The sequence below is a fragment of the Micropterus dolomieu genome, linkage group LG08 (assembly GCF_021292245.1).
Source record: "Micropterus dolomieu isolate WLL.071019.BEF.003 ecotype Adirondacks linkage group LG08, ASM2129224v1, whole genome shotgun sequence".
NCBI classification, from domain to species: Eukaryota; Metazoa; Chordata; class Actinopteri; order Centrarchiformes; family Centrarchidae; genus Micropterus; species Micropterus dolomieu.
The window spans coordinates 4,568,333-4,592,331 of record NC_060157.1 but is presented as its reverse complement, the minus strand read 5'-3'; the positions used below and the strand labels follow the sequence as shown (position 1 = coordinate 4,592,331).

Genomic DNA, 23,999 nt, shown 5'->3' with positions numbered 1-23,999 from the left:
AATCCCCCCCCCCCCCCCCCCCCCCCCATACCTGGCAAATAAAGCTGATTCTGAGCAACATGGATTTGTCTTTCAGCCAGGTTGCTGTTTTCGATGAATCAAAAAATGTAAACAAGGAGTTTTGATACAGGTACCAAGAGTAGTTTTGCCCTGTAAACTAAAGAAATCTGTGACAAATCTATGTTACTACAAGGCAACAAGGCTTATCTCCCCAATTGAATTTGTGAAGGATTTTTTTTTTCCAAGCTAAAATGTGTAACATTGTTCTTTAAAGTTGTGTGAGCACAAAGGAGCCATATTGTGTAAAATGATGGTTGAATCGGCAACAATGCTTTCTATCCACATTTTCAGCATAGGACAGGTTTTATAACTGAAACATTTTGGTCTGTACTCAAACTATTAAAAAAGGTACAGTACCCAGCAGACAAGCAAACATGTCCCTCAATTAAGGGCCACTTTCCTTATGCTGCAAATCATGTTTGTTTTGTTAGATTACATTTAATTGGCAGGCACTTTTTGTCCAAAGTGACTTACAAGTACATTCAGACTTGATAGGTACAAGAACTATCGCTCTTAAACAAACAACTAAAGGCGTGTTCATTGCGTAGTGTTTTTATGAATACCCCTCATTTCCAGAAACTGAGTGGCAGAAGTTTGGAATGAATCATAAAGCTGAATTTGTATTGCCGTGTAGATGAGCAAACAGACGCTGCATTAGAAACAGCACTGTTATTTGAGGACACATTACGTTTTCTACTCTGCAATACAAAAGCAGCACTAAACTGTTTGCTAAGGGTGTGACTGTCAAACAATGTCACGTTAAACATAATTCTTCTGCTCTGTTTAAGGCTGAGAATAATGGTAGATCCTTTTTTTGCAGGGGTAAGGTGGAAATATGACAACCTGCATGTAAACTGAGAGGTAGAGTAACAACTTTAATGCAACATGTCCAGGAATATTTCTTCCTTTTGTTGCATGACAGGTTTCAGTGAGGTACAGTACGGTACAGTAATGACATGCAGACACACACACAAACACAGCATGAAGAATTAAACTAGTGCAATGAGAAATATCGGAGTCAAACTTTTCACATTTGCTCACTAAGACTCCCTGTGATTAAAGCCTTTTTGTAAAACGTCAGAACAATATTCCTCTGCCGAGCAGAGCTGCCAGTGCACAGATTATAATTCCATTTGCTTTGGATTTAAGATTTAACGTCACTTGGCCTAAATACTATTTCAGAGAAATTTCCCAAAACAGTCTTGGGTAATGGCTGAAATTCTCAAACCCAAGGCACCTAAATTAAGTTCCTCATTGCATAGTAAAGCAACAGTGGAGTCTGCGCTTTCAGAAAGCATATGGCTGGCATTCAGAAAAGGGAAATAGACCAATCTAAACAATAGCTGTCCATGAGGAACTGATTTACCACCAGATTTTTGTACAGAAGGGATGACATGTATGGCGTTCTATGGGCTTTTGTGACGTCCGGTTATGTGCGCAGTGTGCGTTTCTGCACTCACAGGCGAGGTAGGACTTGAGGTTTCCTTTGGTCATGAGCTCCGTCACAATGTAGACCGGTTCTCCTCTGGAGCACATGGCCAACAGCTGGATCAGCTTCGGGTGATGGAGGGTCTTCAGCGCCTGAAGCTCTTTCACAAACTCATCCTGCTTCATGTCCTCTGAAGAAGGATGGGGAGAAACAGAAATATTGGTGAATTTATACCTTATTTGATTCTCTTAGTTGCTCTTTTGTCGTTTATGCTGCTTTCATTCAGTTGGCTTTACATTCATCTTTACAACCACAACTGTCTTCTATTCTTCATGCAGCCTCCCACATTTCTCCATTTGTCCCTTATTTCCAAACTTAACATTTTTACCTTTACACTCATTTCATTAATCTCTTGATCCTTACCTTACAACATTTCTCATTTTCTCCCTCTAACCCTTCATTAATTCCTGCCAAACTTTTTTTAAGCAGCTTTTCTTTTACCCTCACTCTTTGAATAACCTCCACTGCTCTCTCTGTCCATTAATGTGTAACTTAATCCTTCCATTTGTTATTGAAATGTCATTCTTATTTTTTTTGTCCATATTTAAGCTTTAGCCTCCTGAATGATCGCTCTGCATTGGCAAATGAAAAACATGCAAGGTAGGATACTTTATATCTTGTACTGCATTGGGATAATTATTTTGTTACCTTGCAAGTATCCGGGCAGAAAAGGTAAATGTTGCTGCCATGAAAACGTTATCCGGGTTGTAAAATCCGGATTTGTTTATTTTATCTGATGAGCCTAATAGTCCCTGGTGTCGTTAGCCGTTTTCAGTCTGCACACAGCCTTAAACAGTAACCTAACACCAGGCTTGGAGGGAACTTATTTTAAAAGGTAATGAAGTATTAAGGATGAGTGAAAGAATTAAAAGAAACCATTCATCTCTGTCAGTATCTGGTCTTTGGCTGAAAAGTTCAAGCCCTCTTTCACCTCAGCAACACTTTTGGGTGTGGTCAGAAGTGTGTTTTGACAGGACATCATGTGATCTCAGCAGCGGGAGTTGTCCACTTGTGACAGAGTAGTACAAAAAGCACAACTTTATTCACAGATTTTGGTGAAACTAGCGGTATGGGGCACTGAATTTACAGTTAATCAGACCACAAATGAGACAAGAATTAAGTTTGAAAAAATATACAATCAAGTATATTCTATCTGGGGGCCGGGCCTGACGGATTACTGTACAAAAACACATTTAAACAAAAATTTTTAAATAAAACATTTAAATAAAAACATCCTCCTCCCGGCAGCCCAAAGCTCCTATGCTAGCAACACTCCCCCCCCAGTTCCCAGTCTGGGCAGAGTCAGCTGATAGGTAAACTCTGTGAATCTCTAAAAGCTGAAGCAGAGCAGCCGGAGGACATCAGAGGGAAAACAAGAAAGAAAAAAAATAATATATGATAATAAAAGTTTGACCAAAATCATTGAATAAGATATAAAAGTTGTGTTTTCATACTGTCATCACTAAAGCCCAACTGCCCTCGTCTTTTCCAATGCTGAAAAAATGTTGAAGAATCAGCTTTGCAATTGTTTTGATGGAAAAAAAATATGTATTTAATGTACCCGATATCTCAAACATGATCTTCAAATACATCATTTATATTCTTCACAGTATCTCGTACCTTGTTTCAGTGTCTTTATGGCCACTTTCTTGTTCTTTGTGGTCCACACAGCCTCCCATACTTCTCCAAAATGTCCCTCTCCCAGTTTCTTGTGGAGTCTGAACTCTTCTCGAGGTGTCTCCCACTGCTCCATGTCAAACAGCTCCCGCTGCACAGAGACGACAAAAAAATCAAAAAATAGTTTAAAACAAGTGCTGCAGAGATGCAAAACCAAATGTGCAAATCTGTTTTATTACATTTTCCAACACTGGAGGATAGTGTATTTTAAATATTGATAATAATATGATGAAAGCACGAATCAAGTGTTTGTATAAATGTTTATGTAATAAACCAAAGGAGGAGTTGAGGCAAAGTATGTCATTGATTGTGGACTCAAAATGAGAATAATATCTCAACATTAAATGGCATATTCTGGGCACTTTACCTCAACATTGATTGTTGGTTTTCTGACTGATTGTGTCTGTTTTCTGTTCACATCTCTTGAAAATTATATATCAATCTAACTGGGGAGATCGAGATGACCGGAGACACGACCAAACCAAGACCAGATGCAATCAGGTTTTAATGTGAGTCTAAATTTCAACTACTACTATTTTCTAATTTGACAGTGGACTAAAACCTGGACCATGATGATAAAATCTTGAAATATTTGGTTAGAAATTTTGTCTTCACCATTTATTTGTCACCTTGTAAAACTTCCCCAGATAATAAAAATCCCAAAATTAGCCCAATGCAGCACATAAATTAGATACTTGAAATCAACTTGATCAGGTGATACACAAAGAAACTTGTAGGCCACACTGTTTATGTTGCCTCAGCCTGGTTGCTTTAATTTACACATCTTTTTCATTAGCTTAGACATATTCAACTAAATTCATATAAACAAATGAATGATGACAGTTTTAGTTTGTCTCTGCTGCAGAAGCTTCAGCAACGTAAAACAACACAATAGTTGCCTCATGTATAAACCCTCTCCCAAACAAAGCTCCGTCTATATCGTTCAAAACAAACTAAAATAAAAAGGACATTTACATTTAAATAATTTGCTACATCTTAGTCCACTTTATCCAGAGATCACCAGAACATTTTCTGTCAACGTAAATAATTATTGCACGTTTGAAAAAAAGAGCAGCAAAAATATTAAGTAGATTTTTTTGTTAATCCCACTTAATTAAAATGTTTTCTTCCTGCATTTATAATTATGCATGACATAATCTCGCTAATGTCTTTAAGTTTGACAAATCTAACCACTTGGGTTTTCACTCAGTCAGCTGGGCAATTTATGAGGCATTTAAACAGCAGAATAAATCTGCTTTTAGAAACTAAAAGCTAAAGATGAATCAGACACGTGATACAAATGTGGCCACATACCATGCTTTATCACTTTTAATTGACTATGTCTCTTTGCACAAGATTTTGTTTGTAGCCAAATCAATAAAAAGTGATTGAAAGCATCGTTATTGACTCTTTTTACTGGTAAAACATTTAACTCACGGTATTTAAATTCAATCTAAATGGGATTGTCTTATTCTTGTGTTTGAAGGCCTGAATGATCAACCATTTGACCGGGTTTAAGCCCTGTGAAGCTGCAGCAGGGCAGCTATTGGTGACAATGGACTTCATATACATGAGAAAACACTTCAATAAAGTATGGGTTTAAAAACGAAATGAGCCTATCTGCTTTGTTTTAGAGCTTTTAAATCATGAATGTTCGAGATTTAAACTGGAAATAAAAACAATTTGGCAGCCGTGTGGTTTAACTATTTATAACTTCATCCATTAAGAGTTCTTGTTTTGCTTGACAACTTAATGTTTGGTAGCAGCTCCACAGTGTTTATTCCCAACTAACTGCTTATTTTTTGAAACTCCAATATCAATTGTGTTGTAGCTCCCCGCTGGTTGTTTTTAATTAAACAAAGTGGAATTTTTTTAAATGTTATACCACCTTTCTTGAATCACATCAGTTTAATGAAGTGCAGCAGGGTCATCCAATACAAATGGCACGAAAATCAATACTTACAAACATGTAATAGACTAAATCTGATGTTTACTGTTTCTGGAATTAAAATCTATAAAAGCTTATAGAATATTTAAGTTTTAAAAAAACGCTCAACAAAAAGAAATGACATTTAAAAAAGGAATTTTTGTTGCTGTGCTTTTTCTCTTAGTACACTCATTTACTGCCTGTTGGCTTCTCATGTGTGAGGATTTATGAGAAAAACCTACGTGTAGTTATATTTTATGTAGTTTTTCTGTGTGTACTCTGCAGGTTGAATATGTGTTTCTGCCTCAGTGTGTCCATGGCCTCAGACCCACAGCCTCCTCTGGAGGGGAAGAGAGAAGAGGGAGGAGTGGCCTCTAATCTGGAAGAGGAGCTGATTGTACATTAAACACTTTTTTTTTTTTTTTAATCTATGTGGGAAAAGCCACAACTTGATGTTTATCTTTTTATATCTGTAAAGGTTCCATATTATTCCTTTATCCTAAAACAACACTCCATAATAATGAAACATGTAACTGTAATGTGAAAAGTGGGTGTGCTGCTGAATAGGTTTTTTTCTCATTTTGCAGGATAAAGATACTGAGGAACCTCTGAGCTCCGGCGTCTCCCGCCGGGCACGAACTGATGAGCCATGAATAAGGAAAACAGCTCACGGGGGGCGGGGAGTTGTTTAAGCTGCAGTGCAGAGATAGTGCACGTAATTACAGAACTGCCACGTGATATTATTCTAAAACTGTTCCAAATATTTTATTCACTGGTTAATTACACTCCAAACATGGTTGCCTCTTGGTATTAATTCATACACATAAAGCATAAGACAGCACTCATTAAATTCCTGCTGCAGGGCAACAATAGAAAGATTAATTCAGGGTCTTTTGTTGTACTTTTTCCCCAGATTCCTTCTGCAAAGACAAAAGCTGTTCAAATTAAAACAGATACTGGAACATAATGGATTAAAAACTGGAGCCTTTGCTGCCTGAAATTTGACTTAAATTATAAGCATCAGTGGGAACTGTTGTTGCGAGTCATTATTGGCTGCTGTTTTATTAGTACAAAAGTGCAGATCCAGTTTAGTTGAGCTCCATTTTGCCAAAGTCACCTAGTAGTAATGTGCAGAGAGATGGAACGTAATGGACCAACATTAATACGACTAACATTAATGAAGTGTCCTTTGTGTGAAATTGCTCCGACTGTTTTCCTGTTTATTGCTGACTGAACTTTAGAGAGAATGAATGTCCTGCCTCTGCTGCTGATGGGATTCACTGTCTGTGAAGAGACCACTCAGTATTTTGGTATCAGGAATATGATTTGACATTTTAGATTTGTTTCCGGTGAGAAATTGAGTTTATATACTTACTTTGCTGTTGCTGCTCTAGAAACAACATTTAGTTGTATTTAAAGTAAACAATTCTCATCATGTTTAGAAGTTAAAAGACAACCAGGTAGCTAATATGCACATTTTAAATTTTATATATATATAAAATTAAAAATGTTAGTCTGACAGTTAACCAAATACACCCTTTAAAAAATAGAGGTAAGAAATTAATCAGAGATAAGACAAGAATAATACCCAAGTGCTTTATAGCTTACATGAGTTAGTGAACTTTTGGTGAAATACTACTTCAACATTCAGTGTGTAATATTTAGGGGAATCTATTGACAGAAATGTAATATAACTTCCATAACTATGTTTTCAGTGGTGTATAAAGACCTTACATAATTATGAGCCATTTTTATCTACTACTACCACCTTAAATATAATAACGGTGGTAGTAGTAGTCTATTTAGTTTATTAGAAGTTGTGTATTATTATTATTATTATTATTATTATTATTATTATTATTATTATTATTATTATTATTATTAGTAGTATAATAAGTTATAATAATTATCTTATTTTTATTAGAAGTTTATTATCTAGTTTATTAGAAGCAAGAAAAGAGAAATTTGGACAACTGGAGGATCACACGTATTATTTAGCACAAGAGTTGACAGATCGTGTCGGCTACCATAGCTTCTCATGCGCTTGGAAAGGGAGAGGTGACTGGTGACTTATGATTCATGTGGTGTCAGAATCACTTTTGCTTCTTAAATCTTTATAGCAAAAAGAGAAATTAATATACATATTTACATTACATATTTTGAAAACGTGTAATTTGCTGTATGGTTATAACGGTGAGTTTGCTTTCCACGTAGAGTGAACTAGATGTCTTGGTGTTTATATGCTCCGATAATCTAACAAATCTTTGTAGCGTCCATGTTGATTCCACATTCCAACTTAAGAGAACATGAACATGCACTGAAGTCGGAAAAACAACTTCACAACTTGGGAAATGGGACCATCAGATGAGCGTGTGAATGCACCGTGAGCCACTGGTTGCAATTCACAACCCTCACCACTAGATGTCACTAAAACTTACACACTATACTGTTTGTTTTGTATTACATTCATACTATATTCACATTATACTTTATATTCATCAGTCACTTTTCTTAGGATTATCAGTAAACTGAGTCAAAATTGCTTTTGCATGGACAGTGTTAGAGCACAAAGTTTATTTGTTTTATTTTGGGGGGCTGTTATTGTGCTGCTGTCACATTTAATTTCTGACCTTGGAGTCAAAGTCTCGCCTCATTATCCTGCCTTATAAATGTGTTTACACTGTATTATAAAAGGCAGGTCCGCAAATGTTAGTATTATGTTCAGGTGTGTGTTCACTGTTTAACAATAGAGCAATAAAAAAACAAATGAGACTTTAAATAACTAATCAAACATGCACACGATAACTACATACATACTATGCATTTACATACATAAACATGGTATGTGCGTATGGATGATTTTGACAGACTCACTTTGGGGCAGTGGCACAAACGCTGACACAAGTTATTAATAGTGAACTTAACATTCTTTTAGACTCGTGTTTCTGTCCATCTGACAAATATAAGTCCTGCTGAGGGAAATCTCTGGCTCTTCAACTTTATTATCCCCAAGGGGAAATGTTGTGGTTAATGCTCTACTAAATTCACCAGATAGTCACTAACTTTGTCTGCCTGTTTGATGTAATGTTCAGTAGGTTTACCAGAACCTTTTTGGTGAGAACAACTGCCTGCTGCTGCAGATGTTGAACCAAAACAATGAGCTGCAAGACTCTAAAACACACCGTAGAGTTGAAGGGACCTACAAGTCTGGTAATAATTCATCACTACACGGTAATATATTACACAGTAATTTGGAGTTAATATTGATTAGTACCAGGTTTAAGTTTAGGTGCAAAGGAATGAGTTGTGTCAGCTTGGATCCTCACAATAGAAGTAAAAACATTGTGTTTTTGTGTCCTACCTGCTGGGCACAGGGCTCCACCAGCAACACTCCCAGGCTGTGGCCGTTTTTTTGGTAGTAGGAGATCAGTTCTCCCAGCGTAGCGAAGGAGACGTTTTCCGACACAAAGTATGCGCCGATGGAGGATCGCTGGATCCGGAAATGGGACACCTTCCCCTCACTCCGGGCTGTAAGAGGGAGGGGAGAGTTATTGCATGTTCAAATACACAAAAAGTCACATCCTAACTAAACCTGAATAAACTGACTGAACCTCATTAATCCAGTGTTTACTTGGAAAATCCAAAGACTTATATTGGGTGCTTTTGTGCTGAAAAGGACAGCAGAGAAAAGAGATCAGGACAGTTTTGCAGATCAGTAGAAACACAATGACAGAGTAGACGCAAATACACAGCAGTAAACAGCCCTGCAGGATAAAATACTTAAATCTGGGTTATATTTGTTAGGTTATAGTAAAAACCCTTATCTCAAGAGCATTTTGGTGATTGTATGTAACTGTGTAGTTCTGACCTCTTTCACATTGAAATATTATCATCACAATATAAAGTACCAAAATTAAAAGACCTCATTATGCAGAATGCCCCGTTTTAGAATAATGAGTGTTATTGGATTTTAATTATTGATGCAAAATCTGATCTTAACCTGTAATACATCATAAGTAAGTAAGTAAGTAAGTAATATTTCCATCTGAAATGTAGTGGAGTGGAAGTATAAAGTACCTCAAAATGGTACTTTCGTAAATGTAATTTCCACCACTGGAAGACAAGCCACTTGTGTATACTGTCTTTACAGTATCTTTAAAACAACAATGCAATTCAAGATGCTGTTTATAAATACACAACGCGACAAAGACAAGATGAAATAACTAAATGCAATGGAAAAACAAATGGGAACATCTGTGGTGTATTTACTCAAAAGTTATTCTGCAACACTGACCATTTCTAACTCTGACACTGACTCCCAGTAGTATACAATGTTTTTCTACGAACAAAAGCTTATGCCATCAGAATTATTTGACAGATGCTGTAATCCCATAAAAACTCTACACATAGTGGGGCGACACAATTAATCGAAACATTATGAAAAGCACAATATGGTCAAGTGCAATAACCAAATCGCAGAAGCTGCAGTGAAAGAAATGAAATGAAAAATGAAAATTGTGATGCAAAAATAATCATACCCACTTATAATGAATCACAGCATAAATCATGCAGCACTACACAGTGGCTTTAAATATCAAAGAACTGTGGCTAAACAGAATTTACAATCAGACATTGACTGCAACATTCATATACACATACATGTAGAAACACTAGAGACATCCAGGGATCTGTTCTGCCTTCACTCCCAGGCTCGTATGCACACAAAGTACTGATGATGCATATTTCAGGAGGACCAGCACAGTGAAAATTGAACGTCTAACTGCAGCATTTTCCCCCCAGGACCTAAAGGACCTTGAAAGGCGGTGGGGAGGGAAGGGGAGCGGGGAAGAACAGAAGTCGATGGAGAGAGAAAAAGATGCGGATACAGAAGATGGTGCAGCCAGAGGATGAAAAGAAAGTCATGAGGAGCAGAGAGCGAAATGGGCTGGAGGTTGATCCAGGGGAGGGAGAGAGTAAAAACATTGGCTTTAAAGTCACAAATCTCATGAGGGTTATTAGAGAATTGGCTGTGGGCTCATTCATAAAAGTGTCCTCTGATAACAACACCGGGCTTCTAAATGTAGGTTACTATCAGAGGTGGTTAGAGAAGCCAAACACTGTAAAAGTGGTCATCAAATAACTACTTGAGTTAGAATTAAAAAAAAGGTATCTACTGGCAAACTTAACTTAAGAAAGGAAAAATAAATAAAAAAAAACACGAGCACAAGTAATTAAATGCACACTGCTACACTGTTAGCTTGAATATTTATATTATGGCAGAAAGCAGGAGGAGTTTTAAAGCACAATATTCTGGGTGTTGCTATTTATTATTAAGCATATCAGCAATAACACAGTAGATTGTCAGCTCAGTGCCAGCACGGTTCTCTGAGCTATACTGTGCACAACAACTGTAAATATTATCACTATTTGAAAGCCATACTACCATGCTGTAGCTTCAGCCGTTATTCTGCAATGAACAGAGCCATGTGGATGCATGACTACAGTAGGATAATAAAGCACTTTTCTTTCATTTTTCTTTTTGAGAGTTAGATGAGAAAATCAATGTCAATCTCGTGTGTGTGTATTACGTACAGAGCTGGATCCGGGGGGGATATTAGCTTAGCTTAGCATAAAGACTTAAGGTGGGGGAAACAGCTATGTGGCTTCCTGCAAAGTTAAGAAATATGCCTACCAACAGCTCTAACTCACATCAACACAGTATACTGTAACTATTTCTAGAGGAACAGCAGTTTATCCAGCTACACAGCTCAAGACTCCAGGAAGTCACTGCACTTGGCTGTTGTGTGCCAAGAAATAATTACAGCGCGTAACTCTAAACTTTTTACATTTATGTTTGTATGCACATTCAACAAATTAAATATAACGTGTTTACATGTGAGCTTTAGAAGTGTTGATAGGTTCACTTTTTACACCTTTTGTTTCCTTCTTCCAGCCTATATGTTAAGCTATGCTAATTACTTCCCAAGACAAAATAAATACTTCATGCACAGTCATGCAAATGGGATCATTCTTCTCATCTAACTCTCAAAAAGAAAGAATATTTCCAAGAATGTGGAACTAAGATATCTTATCACATTTTGCCAGGAGCATTTGTCTTGTTTCACCTTCCTTTTTATCTCTTCCCCATTTTTTTTAAGCTCTACATAAAAAAAATATTAATAGAAACATTTATAGAGAATTAACACTTAATAGTAATTAATTTTAAAAAAATGTGTTCAAATATAGGCTACATGGGAAAAAAGTAAAGTGAAACTTTTTTGAGCAATATGGATACTTGTACTACAAACTAATACCACAGATTATCAAAGAATTGTCACCACAGTGTATATTGAGTATCATTTTACAATTGAAAAATGTCCTCGTCAGCTCTCTCTAGTGGACAAACTATGTAAAGGCGACTGTTTCATCATGTATCAATTACATGTTTTGAATCAAAATGGAAAATAACATGCAATGCCACACGCCCTGTCTAATTTAGTGCCAACACTTTGTTTATTTCTTCTAATTTCTCTTTACACATTAATGTACACATACTTAACTATCTCTACCTCCAGAATGTGGTTACACTGAGCCGTTACAGTTTGCACACCAGATGTTGTTAGTTTACTGTGAGGGTCACATCATCCAAACACAAAACTGGTCAGTTTCTAGCTAAAACAACCAGCTCTAAATCCAAATATCAAAACAGAGATTTATTATTTCTATTCAACACGAAGTCGTATCCGACATTTTGGCCATGTACCATCGACCGCCATCATGGCTGTCTGTGGGCACGTTGTGTCACCTCATGCACTATATAGTAGGAGCAGAGAGAGAGAAAGGCAGGGAGATTAAAGGTCGGCAGTGGCTGGAGACGTTGAAAGACTGAAGGGCAGTGGAGGCAGGAGGGGGGTGATGGATGGAGCATAGAATGCATGAAGAGTCAGAGAGAAGGGAGGGAGGAGATGAAGAAGGAACGCAGCGAGTAACAGGAACTAAAAGCTCAAAAGCACTGCAAATGAAAACATCTTCACCGCTACACCAACACATGTGTCACATTTAGAAAGAAACAAATACATCACAAGCAAATTCAACATCAGAAAAATCAGGCCCTACCTCACTCAGTACGCCACGCAGCTTCTGGTACAGGCCACGGTTTTCTCTCGCCTCGACTATTATAATGCCCTCCTAGCAGGTCTCCCAGCTTGTGTGGTGAAACCCCTACAAATGGTTCAGAACGCAGCAGCACGTCTGGTTTTTGATCAGCCCAAAAGGACTCATGTCACTCCATTACTCAGGGACCTCCACTGGCTCCCCGTGGCCTCCAGAATCAGATTCAAGTCACTAACGCTTGCATACAGAGTGACTACTGGGTCTGCACCAAACTCCAAAATACAAGTTTACGTTCCTTCTCGGCCACTGCGCTCCTCCAACAAACGCCGCCTGGCTCTGCCATCCCTTCGCACAAAGCAATCCCAGTCCCGGCTGTTCTCATCTGTGACACCACGATGGTGGAACGAGCTACCACACGCCATCAGAGCGGGGGCGTCCCTCTCTAACTTCAAGAAGCTCCTGAAAACTCAGCTCTTCCGAGAACACTTCCTCTTATAACACCTCTAACATGCACTTCCTGTCCTCTTCTTCTATCCCCTCACAATTATCTTGTATTGATTGCACTTTTTGTTAACTCTTACTTCTTTCCCTAGGTATTTACCCCATTGATGTGATATGTACTATTAGCTCTTACTAGTATTTATTAGTGCTCTTACTAGTATGTATTGTCATTTGTAGATCTCGTGCTGAATTTGCTGCTTTGCTGATGCTTGTTTGTTGTTCCTCAAATGTAAGTCGCTTTGGATAAAAGCGTCTGCCAAATGAGTAAATGTTAAATTCAGGAAGAAACGCTGCAAATACAGAAATACTATGACTTACAGAGAACAGACATTTTCGTGGAACCAAACTAATGTTGGCTGCTTGTCAGATGTTTCTGATATTACTGCAGATATTGATTGTTTCAAAAAGGGGTATATTTAATTGTCTGATCATTTTGGTTCTGTAGGACTGAATTGCATTACAGAGATATAAAATGGCCATGAAAAAATAATAGAAACACCATACATTTTAAAAACACCAGAAAGTATACACACACGATACACTAAAGTGATGACTCCTCTCAAAGTGTTTTTTTTAAAAACTGAACATAATAACCTTCATGAAGGAGGATATATTGCAGAAATGTTGTATTAGATGGCATTAATTTTAAGTTTAAAGAGGTGGTATTCAGCTTTTTGGCTTTTTGGCTCTCCTTTATTGACTTATATATCTTTTTTGTGCATGCGATAGTTTTGCATAATGAAAAAGCCCAATGTCCAGCCCAAAGGGAGTTCCCACCTCCCCGCCTTTCATATAAATTATCAGAATGCAGTTAAACAACTCACTGCATTAGATTAATAACAAGCTACAAGAAGGTGAATCCTGGTTTGAAGAAAGTGCAACAAAGAAGAAAAGGAAACCAGATATGGCAAAGAGAAACCTGGATGGATGGATTGTGGCACTTACCGGAGACTGTGTATTCATCACTGTGACTCTCACTGATGCGAACAAGGAAGGAGCCATCTTTGTTTTGGGAGGCCAGCAGCAGTTTCTCAGCTTTCACACGGTTTATGTTCCCGTAGTACCACCTGCACAGAGAGAAGACAAGATGGAAAAGAAAGATAGTGTGATTATTGGTGTGTGGAGCAATGCAACGCAAGGAAATACATAAGCATGATGAATGAAAAGTGGACAAAGACAGAAGAAGAAGATTGTGTTAGCTGACTCACAAAATCAAAACATACTGTACATGCAGGTAAACATGCACACAGATCTAAAAGGTGCAGCGAGTATTCAGATCCTTTACTTAAGTATATATTATTAAGTCCACACTGTAAAAATATTGTGTTGCAAGTAAAATCCTGCATTTAAAATGTCTCTTAATTAAAAATATAAAAGTATAATCAGGTAAATATACTTTTAACTTTAATTATTAAAAAGAAAAGTAAATGCAGTAAAATGTCCCCTGTGACTTTTTTACCATTATATTATTCTATCATTATTTTATTGTGCTCATATTAAACCTAAATGCAGGATTTGTGCTGTTGTAATTGTTGAGGTGAAGCTCACTTTGTACTATTTTATCATAAAAAAATAATTAATCATGACAATTAAACACCAATTAATTTTCTTTTAATTCATTAGTTGAGTAACTGAGTAATGGTTTCAGCTCTACATGTAGCTAGCAAACAATTGCAATGGAGTAGGAGTAAAAAATAGCATGAGAATAAAATACTCAAGTACCTCAAAATTACAGTACTGGAGTTACATTCCAGCACTACATAGATCACATTTTGCACATTGCAAGCTGACAGTCAGAGTAAACAAGGTAAACATTACAACATACATTTATACAGGTCAGTTTGAACTTTAACAGAATACATGACAATGTCCAATACAAAGTCCAATGTTTAAAGGCAATATAAAAGTAATACTTTGGATGGATTTATTCATACAAACTCATAAAGAGAGGAATTCTTCAAGGGTTAAGCTGTAGTTGAGTGCTGGCTGTTTGGTCATATATCAGAAACTGACCTGTATTTACTTTCTGTTATCAAGGAGGGCGTGTCTGCTCTCAATGACACTCAGGTTTCAACGGTAGTAACAATGTGCAGCTACGTAAGTACCAGGAGAGAAAGACTGCTTCAAGATATTATCACAGACTCATAGACTGTGGGGATAATACAGTGGATAGAAAAAGTCTACACACCGCTGTTAAAATGCCAGTTTCTTATGATGTAAAATAATGAGACAAAGATAAATCAAGTCAGAACTTTTTCCACCTTTAATGTGACCTAGAATTTTAACAATTCAATAGAAAAACAAACTGAAATCTTTTGAGGGGGAAAAATGATAAATAGAAACCCTCAAATAACCTGGCTGCATAAGTGTGCACACCCTTAGACTAATACTTTGTTGAAGCACCTTTTGATTTTATTACAGCACTCAGTCTTTTTGGGTAGGAGTCTATTAGCATGGCACATCTTGATGTGGCAATATTTACCCACTCTTCTTTGTAAAAGCACAGCACTGCACAGCCCTCTTCAGATCACCCCACAGATGTTCAGTTGGATTCAGGTCTGGGCTCTGGCTGGGCCATTCCAAAACATTAATCTTCTTCTGGTGAAGCCATGCTTTTGTGGATTTGGATGTGTGCTTTGGGTCGTTGTCATGCTGAACGGTGAACTTCCTCTTCAGCTTTCTAACCGACGCCTGAAGGTTTTGTGCCAAAACTGCCTGGTATTTGGAACTGTTCATAATTCCCTCCACCCTGACTAAGGCCCCGGTTCCAGCTGAAGAAAAACAGCCCCAAAGCATGATGCTGCCACCACCATGCTTCACTGTGGGTATGCTGTTCCTTGGGTTATGTGCAGTGTTGTTTTTGCGCCAAACATACCTTATGGAAATATGGCCTAAAAGTTCTACCCTGGTTTCATCGGATCATAAACACATTTTCCCACATGCTTTTGGGGGACTTGATGACTTCCGCCGTGCTTGGATGTTTTTCTTTGTAAGAAAAAGCTTCCGTCTTGCCATCCTACCCCATTCATATGAAGAATACGGGAGATAGTTGTCACATGTACCACACAGCCAGTACTTGCCAGAAATTCCTGCAGTTCCTTTAATGTCGCTGTAGGCCTCTTGGAAGCCTCCATGACCACTTTTCTTTTCGTCTTTTCATCAATTTTGGAGGGACGTCCAGTTCTTGGTAAAGTCACAGTTGTGCCATATTTTCCCCACTTGATGATGATGATGTCTTCGCTTCCATGGTATATCTAATGCTTTGGAAATTCTTTTGTACCCATCTCCTGACTTATGTCTTTCAACAATGAGATCTCTGTGATGCTTTGAAAGCTCTCTGCGGACCGTGGCTTTTGCTCGGAGATGCAACTAAGAAAATATCAGAATAATCCCACTAGAACAGCTAAACCTTTATTTGTGATTAATCAGAGTCACTTTAAATGATGGCAGGTGTGTAATGACTTCTAGTTAACCTGAGTTTGAATGTGATTGGTTAATTCTGAACACAGCCACGTCCCCTGTTATAAGAGGGTGTGCACACTTATGCAACCAGCTTATTTGATGGTTTTTATTTTTCATTTTTACCCCTCAAAAGATTTCAGTTTGTTTTTCTATTGAATTGTTAAAATACTAGGTCACATTAAAGGTGGAAAAAGTTCTGACTTGATTTATCTTTGTCTCATTATTTTACATCATAAGAACCTGGCATTTTAACAGCGGTGTGTAGACTTTTTCTATCCACTGTATGTCAGATCAAAATGATAAATCTAAGAATACTGCAAAGATAAAGTCACTATAAACGCAACAACAAGTAACATCTATAAGAATATTATAGGAATACAATGTTACTATAAAAGTGAAAATACTGGAGCTGCAACAGTTCTGATTTGAAATTGATTAGTCAATCAACAGAATCAGCTTTAAATTCATCGGTTAAGGTCATAAAATACTGATTATTGAGCACCACAGTACTATTATAAGAATATTATGAAGCTTCATCACAGGAGAAGAGTTTGCCAGACCTTAAAATACGTTTTAAACTCTTGATCTAACACACAGTGTAAGCCTCTGAAAGCATTAAACTCTTCTTGTGAGGCACTTCATTTGTCAGCATATGCTTGAGTACATTTGTTTATGCAATTCTTGTATCAAACACTATGAAAAGACACAGCTTAGTTTGTCATGTAACAATTTTTGTGTAATAAGAGTGACAATAACTTTGACAACAGCCATTTTGGGGGTGTTAAATTTAAAGTGAATTTTGCTTTTTCTTTTTCACCTTATAATAACTGTGATTCACACATTTTGCTCCTTCCTATACATATAGAAACCAGGACATTTATTTTACTTTCCTTTAAGAGACCATATATACTGGAAAATAGTGATAATTTATCTGACAAATGTAACAGTGAAGATAAACACTCAGTGGCCAGTTTATTAGGTACACCTAGTTAAAACGAATACAGTCTAATACAACAGTCCTGAAATAAATCCTCACATCGGCTGTTTTAAACAGATGTTGATTCAACTTTTGGGGGCTGTAGTTTGTGGTTCTAATATTTAGTGGTCCCTTCTTAATATAAATCAGGTGTACAAAATATTACAAAACCCTCTCAGTATATTTGGTGTTTAAAAACAGGAATTTTATAAAGATGCTGTAGGAGATAAAACAGCAGAACGCACAGTGAGATCTGCCTGAACAGGATTATCTTCTTGGTTGTCTTTTGTACCTGAAATAGAATCAGTCATGTTATTATTGTTCAGAGACAAACATCATCCAGTGCTCCTTATCTTCAGTCTCAGTGGTGTGTTTGAGGACAGTGGGACAGTGTGGAGTCAGTGTCGGGTCAGCAACATGAATAGATATATCCATCTCCAATAGAGAGAGAGGGCTCGGCTGAAACATGATGATTCCCTGCAGTCTGAATGAATAATGGACGACCTACAGCTGCAGACCGGGAAACACGTGCAGGCTCTCGGCTACATTTAGCTCCAGTCTGCTTCAACAGCAGCAGGAGGCTCCAAGTTAGGCATTTATTGTAGTTATAAATACAGCCAAAATGATTAATTGATTACTCTGCGACCATTTTGGTAATTCATTAATCATTCAAGTCATTTTAGTCTTCTGTGATTATAAAATGAAAATATTTGGGTTTCAGACTCTGTCAGACAAAACAAGCAGTTTAAATATGTAAACTTGGGCTCTAGTAAATTGTGATGTATTGTGATTTTATTTTCAAACTTCTTATGGATCGATCATTAGATTAGATTAGACAATTTTAAAATATGGTTAGCTGCAGCCCTAATTACTTTAAGATCAAGCTGACGTATTGATATTGTTTCTTTTGTCCTATCCAACATGGACTATTTGAATGTATGGACAAAATGTTCTGCTTGTCCATTCACAGCAGGATGGTGAGGAGCTGATGGGATGTGCTTTAAGCCACTGCCCTTGAGAAAGCACTGAAACCTCCTCCCAAGTGAACGGACTGCCATTGTCACTTACAAGCCCCTGCTTGCCTTTACAACTGTAGGTGTAGCAGTTGCTTTCCTATCCATAAAGATATCGGGCTACTTTGAATGGGCGTCGACCACGATGAGAAACGTGATCCAAAAATGGCCACTCCCATGCGTGGACAGGTGCTGGCGTTTGCTGACAACCTGGGCATGACCTGCCAGGTCTTGTTTAAGATATTTATTCATTTATTTGATAGAGCAGTGAGGAAAGAGAGAGAGAGAGGGTGACATGCAGCAACGGCCACAGGCTGGATATGAACCCTGGCCGCTGAAGTAAGGACTGAGCCTTGTACATGGGACGCGCGCTCAACTAAGCTAAACAGGCCCAGAGGGTTTTAATTTTAACTACACTAAAGGTGTCTTTCATGCAAAGAGATAAACACTCTTTTTTTAAAAAAGGTTTTCATTTTGGCTTTTTTCCTTTAAAGCGATAGTACAGCCAGAGAGAGACAGGAAATGCGGGAGAAAGAGAGGGGACGACATCCAGCAAAGGGCCAGAGGTCGGGTTCGAACCTGAGCCGCTGTAACAAGGAGTGAGCCTCAGTGCGTGAGGCGCATGTTCTACCAACTGAGCTAAACAGTGCCCCAAGGAGGTGAACCCTCTTGGGCACAATTTTGGGGGCACAAAAACATGAGACCCCGCATGATGCAGCCTAGGCACACAGAAGGTTGATCTCATCGGGTAGAATACTCCTGCACGCTGGTGACTTAAAGCGTTTCCACTGGTGACATGTGCAGCACTGCAGCAGGATCTAAGGCTTTTTCAGAACGTGTTTGTGGAAGGTGAGATACTCCATCAGCATTTTCATGAAGCTTAGCACCCTTATATTTAACTGAATGTGTGTTTGCTCCCTGTAATAGAGCCCATTGTTGTAAACGTGTCGCAGCAATGGCCGGAATACCTTTTTGGGAGCTGAAGATGGATACTACGGGCTGGTGATCAGTAATCAGAGTAAAATGCCTTCCATAGGAGGAACTGATTAAACTTTTTCACACCCCATAGAAAGCTCAGAGCTGCTCTGTCAATTTGTGCATAGTTTTGTTCAGCACATGTTAGAGACAGAGATGCAAAAGCAGTGGGTCACTTTGAACCATAAATCATTTTAATAACACAGCACCAATACCATATGGTGATGCATCGCAAGCTAGGCACAGAGGGAGGCAAGGGTCATCCTAGGTTATTAGCTGCTTTGCTGCTGTGAATGCCTGTGCACAGACCGTGGTCCACTTCCACTTGCTGTCCTGCTACATTCAGTGGTTACAGCACAGTTGAAAGATTTGGCAGAAACTTGTGGTATTCATCGACAAGGTCCCGGAATGAGCGCAGCTGGATCACATTTTCTGGCTGTGGAGCATTCAGGGCGGCATTGATCTTCTCCTGAGTCTTGTGGAGTCCACGGCTGTCGATTTTGTGTCCACACAGTACTCAATAGAGTCTTTGAAGAACTCACATTTTCTCCTGTTAGGTCTCATTCCTCTAGTCTTGTTAGGAACAGCATCTAGGTTTGCCAAATGAGTCACATTATATGGGCCAGTCACAATAATGTCATCCACTGAGTGTCTGGTGTCCCTTGTAACACTTGTCCCAAGGCCAGTTGCCACATCGCTGGGGCACTGGTGATGCCAAACACTGGCCTACTATACTGATAGAGGCCCTTGTGAGTGTTTATTGTTTTCCAAGGAAATACCTGACCATAAACAAGCAAGGTCAATTTGAACATGGGTTAAAGATGCAAAAATGTGATCTATACGTGGGAGTGGATTTAGGTCTGCATGTATTACAGGATTCACTTTCACCTTGAAATCTCCGCAGATGCACACTTTGTATCTTGGTCAACAGGCATTATTGGCGTTGCCCACTCAGACTAGTCCACCTTGGATAAAATCCCTTGGTCTGCTAGGTGTTACACATTGGGGTGCAAGGCATATGAAAGAGGACGTGGACGCTCTCTTTCAACACCTCTGCATGTTTATCCAGTATCTGTATCAGTTGACCATCTCTACACTTGACTATTCTGTTTGAGGTGATTTGCATGACCTTTATCTTATGCAAGTTAAAGCGCACACCTCCACACTATAGTACATGTTTGCACATTGGTTCTCATATTTCAGTTTTACCTGTAGTTTTCCCAGGGGAGTGATCCTCTCACCTGTGTACGTTTTCAGTCTCACAGCTGTGCGTTTCAGTTTTGGGGGAAATTCCTTGTAATCTTTGAAGAATATGATGGACAATGCTGATCCAGTGTCCAGTTCCATTTTTAAAGACCCTCCATTAAACTTTAGGGGTCAGCCTTCAGTATAACTCCAGACAGGACATATTCTCTTCATTTGAGTCATCATTGTTTGTCTTTGTTACTTCATTTAGTTTTTCTCATCTCTCCGTTCTGCCTTCTTTCCCCATCTATCACTTTACCTTTACACATTTTCTGTATGGGTCTTATTTTATTGCATGGTTTGCAGTCTTTATCTTCAAACCAGCAATCTGCAGGATCATGTGACTTTTTACAGCATCTGAAGCAAGACTGTGTTTTGTCATCCCGTTGTTTTATGTGTAACTTGCTCACTGAGCAGGCTGCAGTGTTTTTGCCTTGTAAACTTGTCTGCAACTTTTGCTGCAGTTTCCATCGATTGGTGATCTCCAATGCTCGAGTCAGTGTTAGTTTGACTTCGGTCAGAAACAGTATATGAATGCCCTCGTTGTGTAGCCATACACCTGCCTGTCACCTGCCTCATGGCCCCTCCTCCCTAATCAATGTTCTGCTATATACTCTGATAAAGAGCGTTGGAAAACATTCCACTCTTACTAACGTTGTAGGATTTAAGTGCCTCTTTAAAGTCTCTGTGATCTCATCAAAAGTTTTGGTTTGGTGGGAACAATGAAACTGCGAAGCAAGTTGCAGGTTTTAGCACATATAACAGTGTGCAGCCATCCTCCATCATGTTTTAATCAAAACTGTGTCTCTCACACTTCCAGACTTTTTCCCCACTTGGTAGTATTTCCTTTCCACAGGGTAATATTAACGTTGTTCTTTGTCTTACACACATGTCCCCTCCTCTTGCTGGTTAATCCATGCTGGGTGGGCAGACAAAAGTTCACAAAAACCAAGCCATGAAAATACATATTCATCACATCTTGTCTGTCTGTTGCACGGTAGAGATGCTTATGGCCATGTCACCAATTCTGGTATGTTTCTTCACCGACCTTAACAGCAATAATGACGAGTTGAACCACGAGATACAGTTTAAATATCTTTAAAGTGATAATTCCATCACACAGGTATCCCTCCTCAGCCGTATTACTTAACTTATTGACAGACATACTGACTATTGTGTTAACTAACAAAAAGTAGTGCCAGTTGCCTTTTCACTTTAAACTGTGGAAATAAGGTGTTCTTTTTCCAAATACATAACAGTGTTGGTTACATGGGTCCCTGGCAACTGATATGTTACTGCAAGACATGTGCATTCTGCAACACGCCTAAGTCTGTAAATCATGTGTTTGTTGAATGCCATCATGTGTTAGCCCTTTGTGAAAAGATGGGAGTAGGTTTCTGAGTGTCAGGCTGAAATGGCTACTAGCGTAACAGGTTGCTTGAGTTTAAATGGGTGGTCTGCGTGCCTCAGGTGTATGAAAACAACACAATACGTTTCAGAGGATGTGATGTGTAGACGAGGCTCTTTGAGGGGAAATAAACTGCTTGTCTAGTTATAAAAAGTTTTTTGCTAATATAATGGGTTTAAAATGTGTGTGTTGTACTGTTCTGCAACTAGACATGTTTTAATAAAAGGAGGTCAAAAGTCCACCCAACTGGTCGAGGCAGTTGGACGCAGACCCTGAGTCATGCTTCAGCTCAAGGTTTCTGCCTGTTAAAAAGGGAGCTTTTCTTGCCTCTGTGGCCAAGTGCTTGCTCATGGTGGGAATTGTTGATTCTCTGTAAATAATATTACAGAGCGTCCAGTCTAGACCTGCTCTATATTAACAGTGCAATGAGATAACTTTTGAATTGGTGCTATATAAATAAAACATTTCAATTAAATAAGTTAATCAATGAAAAATATGGCAATCAAGTTGAAAATTGGAACCAGCGTTTTATTTTGTCATTTTTGTTAAAAAAAACAAAAAACGTTATCCCTTCATTATCTGTTGATTGAATGATCATAGATTTAACTATTGGTTCCAACTTTAAGAGATGTATCAGGGGGAAAAAAGTCCCATCAGGTCAAATGAAATAATTTCAACTCTCAATATTTTGGTAATCAGATTACATTTAGCATTGGTGGTGACGTCAACATGTCAGCAGAGAGGTCAAACCTAGGTCAGCTGTCAAGATTTTATTTCTGGGATGTCTGTCTATTGAAACCTGCCCCTTGAAGAATTTTGACACATCCAAAGTTACAGCAGATTAAAGACCAGTTTCTGCATCAGCACCACAGGATCAGGTGACACTTGCCTCACTAATGGAGAAAGAAGCTGTGCGGTAGCAAACAGTAAGAGCAGAGGACGTGTTCTGAACACTCACTTGTATTTGGCGAACTCGTCCTGCAGCAGAGCCACGTAGTTCGCCGGGATCAGTCCGGACCCCTGAGACCCGGTCAGCTTCTGGGCCAGCACGTACTCCCCCCGCTTCTCGATCACCGACAACTTGTCACCCTCCTTCACCGTCAGCTCGTCGTCACTGCGGGCCTGGAAGTCGAAGAGCGCCGCGTAAAGCTGCACCGGCCGCCTCTTGGGCGACGGGACGCGGATTTCACCGGACACGGTTGGGATCTCCATCGCCGCCGGGTTGGCGATGACATGGTTGTTGTCGGAGACATATGGATAGCGGGGATCGGGCCAAATGTAGTTCCAGAGGGGGCTTAAACACGGCATACAGCAGCGACAGCAACTCTCCATCCCGGGACACGAACGAGCGTGGCGGGGTTATTCCAGGTTTTACCGTAACACCGATCAATAAGACGCGCTTCAGGCTGAAAACGGCCGTTCACAGCCTACAGTCACCGGCCGTTCAGTCCTCCGTTTTCCCTCTGTTCCTCTGGCTGGACACATAATGCACCGCCAGCAAGAGTTGGGTAGATTAGCCGGAGGAACCGGTTTTTTCTCTCTCGTTGAGATCGTGGATTTGAGCTACACGCCTGCAGTGCGCACGGTGGCTGCGGGAATGCGGAAACGGGAATGGAGGGCTTCCAAGTCGGATCGGTTCCCTGCAAAGACCCCGCCGCGCGACTTAAGATGAGCCGAGAATGCGAGCATGACTCCCTGGAAAAACATTAATCCATTGTGGTCGGGTGGGAAAGGCAGCAGTTGATGCTCAGGTGTTAATCCACTAAGGGAAAGAGAAACGTGAAGGTGAGGCAGCCGCACGGTGCGTAAAGTTTGGGTTTGGCGCTCCGCACACCACCTGCTGCTCACACACCTGCTTAGTGAAGGGGAGGAGGATGCTGATGGGTGTGTGTGTGAAGAAAGAGCGAGAGAGAGAGAGAGAGAGAGAGAGAGCGGCGCGAGCGTGTGTGTATTTTTGGCTCCGGGACAGTTTCCGCTGTCAAACTAAATTTCCCTGAAGGTCATTTTGGTTGAGTGAACGATGAGTCTGTTTGCTAAACAGCCGTTTCCACCAGCAAACCTGTATGTCAAGTTCTACTCATCTGTTATATTTCTCTATTACATCATAAAAATCTTGAACTTGGTCTCTTCATGGGAGAAAAAAAAAAAAAAAA

General features: G+C 39.2%; 1 protein-coding gene across 1 annotated transcript in view; it reads right to left on the bottom strand.

The window, feature by feature from the left end:
• Positions 1-23,705, bottom strand: part of srms (src-related kinase lacking C-terminal regulatory tyrosine and N-terminal myristylation sites) — a 29,290-nt gene extending 5,585 nt beyond the window's left edge. The window contains exons 1-5 of the mRNA XM_046057346.1: positions 22,805-23,705; positions 13,713-13,834; positions 8,515-8,681; positions 3,170-3,317; positions 1,521-1,679 (exon numbers count right to left, since the gene is read on the bottom strand). Of these exons, the coding sequence (XP_045913302.1) occupies positions 1,521-1,679; positions 3,170-3,317; positions 8,515-8,681; positions 13,713-13,834; positions 22,805-23,178 (970 nt within the window). The 5' untranslated portion in view covers positions 23,179-23,705. The remainder of the gene's footprint in view (positions 1-1,520; positions 1,680-3,169; positions 3,318-8,514; positions 8,682-13,712; positions 13,835-22,804) is intronic.
• Between the last annotated feature and the right edge of the window lie 294 nt (positions 23,706-23,999).